This window comes from Aptenodytes forsteri, unplaced genomic scaffold (genome assembly GCF_000699145.1).
Source record: "Aptenodytes forsteri isolate BGI_AS27 unplaced genomic scaffold, ASM69914v1 Scaffold55, whole genome shotgun sequence".
Classification (NCBI taxonomy): Eukaryota; Metazoa; Chordata; class Aves; order Sphenisciformes; family Spheniscidae; genus Aptenodytes; species Aptenodytes forsteri.
This window is the reverse complement of record NW_008796063.1, coordinates 9,652,863-9,653,655: the sequence shown is the minus strand read 5'-3', so window position 1 is coordinate 9,653,655 and position 793 is coordinate 9,652,863. Positions and strand designations below refer to the sequence as shown.

General features: G+C 69.5%; 1 protein-coding gene across 1 annotated transcript in view; it reads right to left on the bottom strand.

Annotated features, from left to right (window-relative positions):
* Positions 1–793, bottom strand: part of MYO15A (myosin XVA) — a 71,121-nt gene that overhangs the window by 56,976 nt on the left and 13,352 nt on the right. Inside the window, 2 exon segments of the mRNA XM_019473952.1 lie at positions 18–80; positions 171–266. Coding sequence (XP_019329497.1) covers positions 18–80; positions 171–266 — 159 coding nt within the window.

The window sequence follows — 793 nt, the reverse complement described above, 5'->3', positions numbered from 1 at the left end:
AGCCCCTTCTGTACGATGTAGTTGCCGAAGAGGGTCTCCTGCGGGCCGCCCAGCCCCGGGTCCCCCATGAACCGCAGGATCTGCCGCAGGGACAGCGAGGTCCTCCCTCCAGCCCCGGGCAGGGAGCGGGCAGGGGACCGCGCTGCCGGATCCCACGCCATCCCACCTACCAGCTGGAAGAGGCTGAGCGCCTCATGGCACAGCTCCTCGTCCAGCCGGGTGAGGGGAGCCACCAGCGGGGCCGTCAGCATCCCGAACGCCGGCTCCTGCGGTGACACCCGCACCCGTGGCCACCCCGGCCGCGCGGGGACAGCCTCAGGCCACGAGGGGCTGGCCCCACGGCGCTGAGCGTGGTGTTGATGCTGGATGGGGACTACGGGGCTGCGAAGGGGCTGGGGTGCAGGATGGGGCCAGCAGCCTCCCAGCAGCGGGACAGGGATGGGCATGGACTGTGCTGGCAGCACCAGAGATGCCGGCACCTCGTGAGGCTGAGAGCAGGATCCGGCCCTGGAGCTGTCATTCGGGATGCCAGGGACTGGGAAACACATGGCAAAAATAGGGGGCGAGGAGGAGGAAGGGGGCAAAGTGACTGGCGGTGGGGATGGGGTCCCGGGAGCAAAGCGACCTGGTCTCCCGCCCCAGCATTTCCAGATCCGCCCCACGTCAGGCATCCAGGAGGGCTCGGCCGGTCTCTCTCCAATAACCTCAGCGGGGTCCCCCCGGCCTCTGGAGATGACAGGAACCCACGGAGAGGGAGGGAGGCCGCCGCCAGCTCCCTGCAGCACCACAGCCC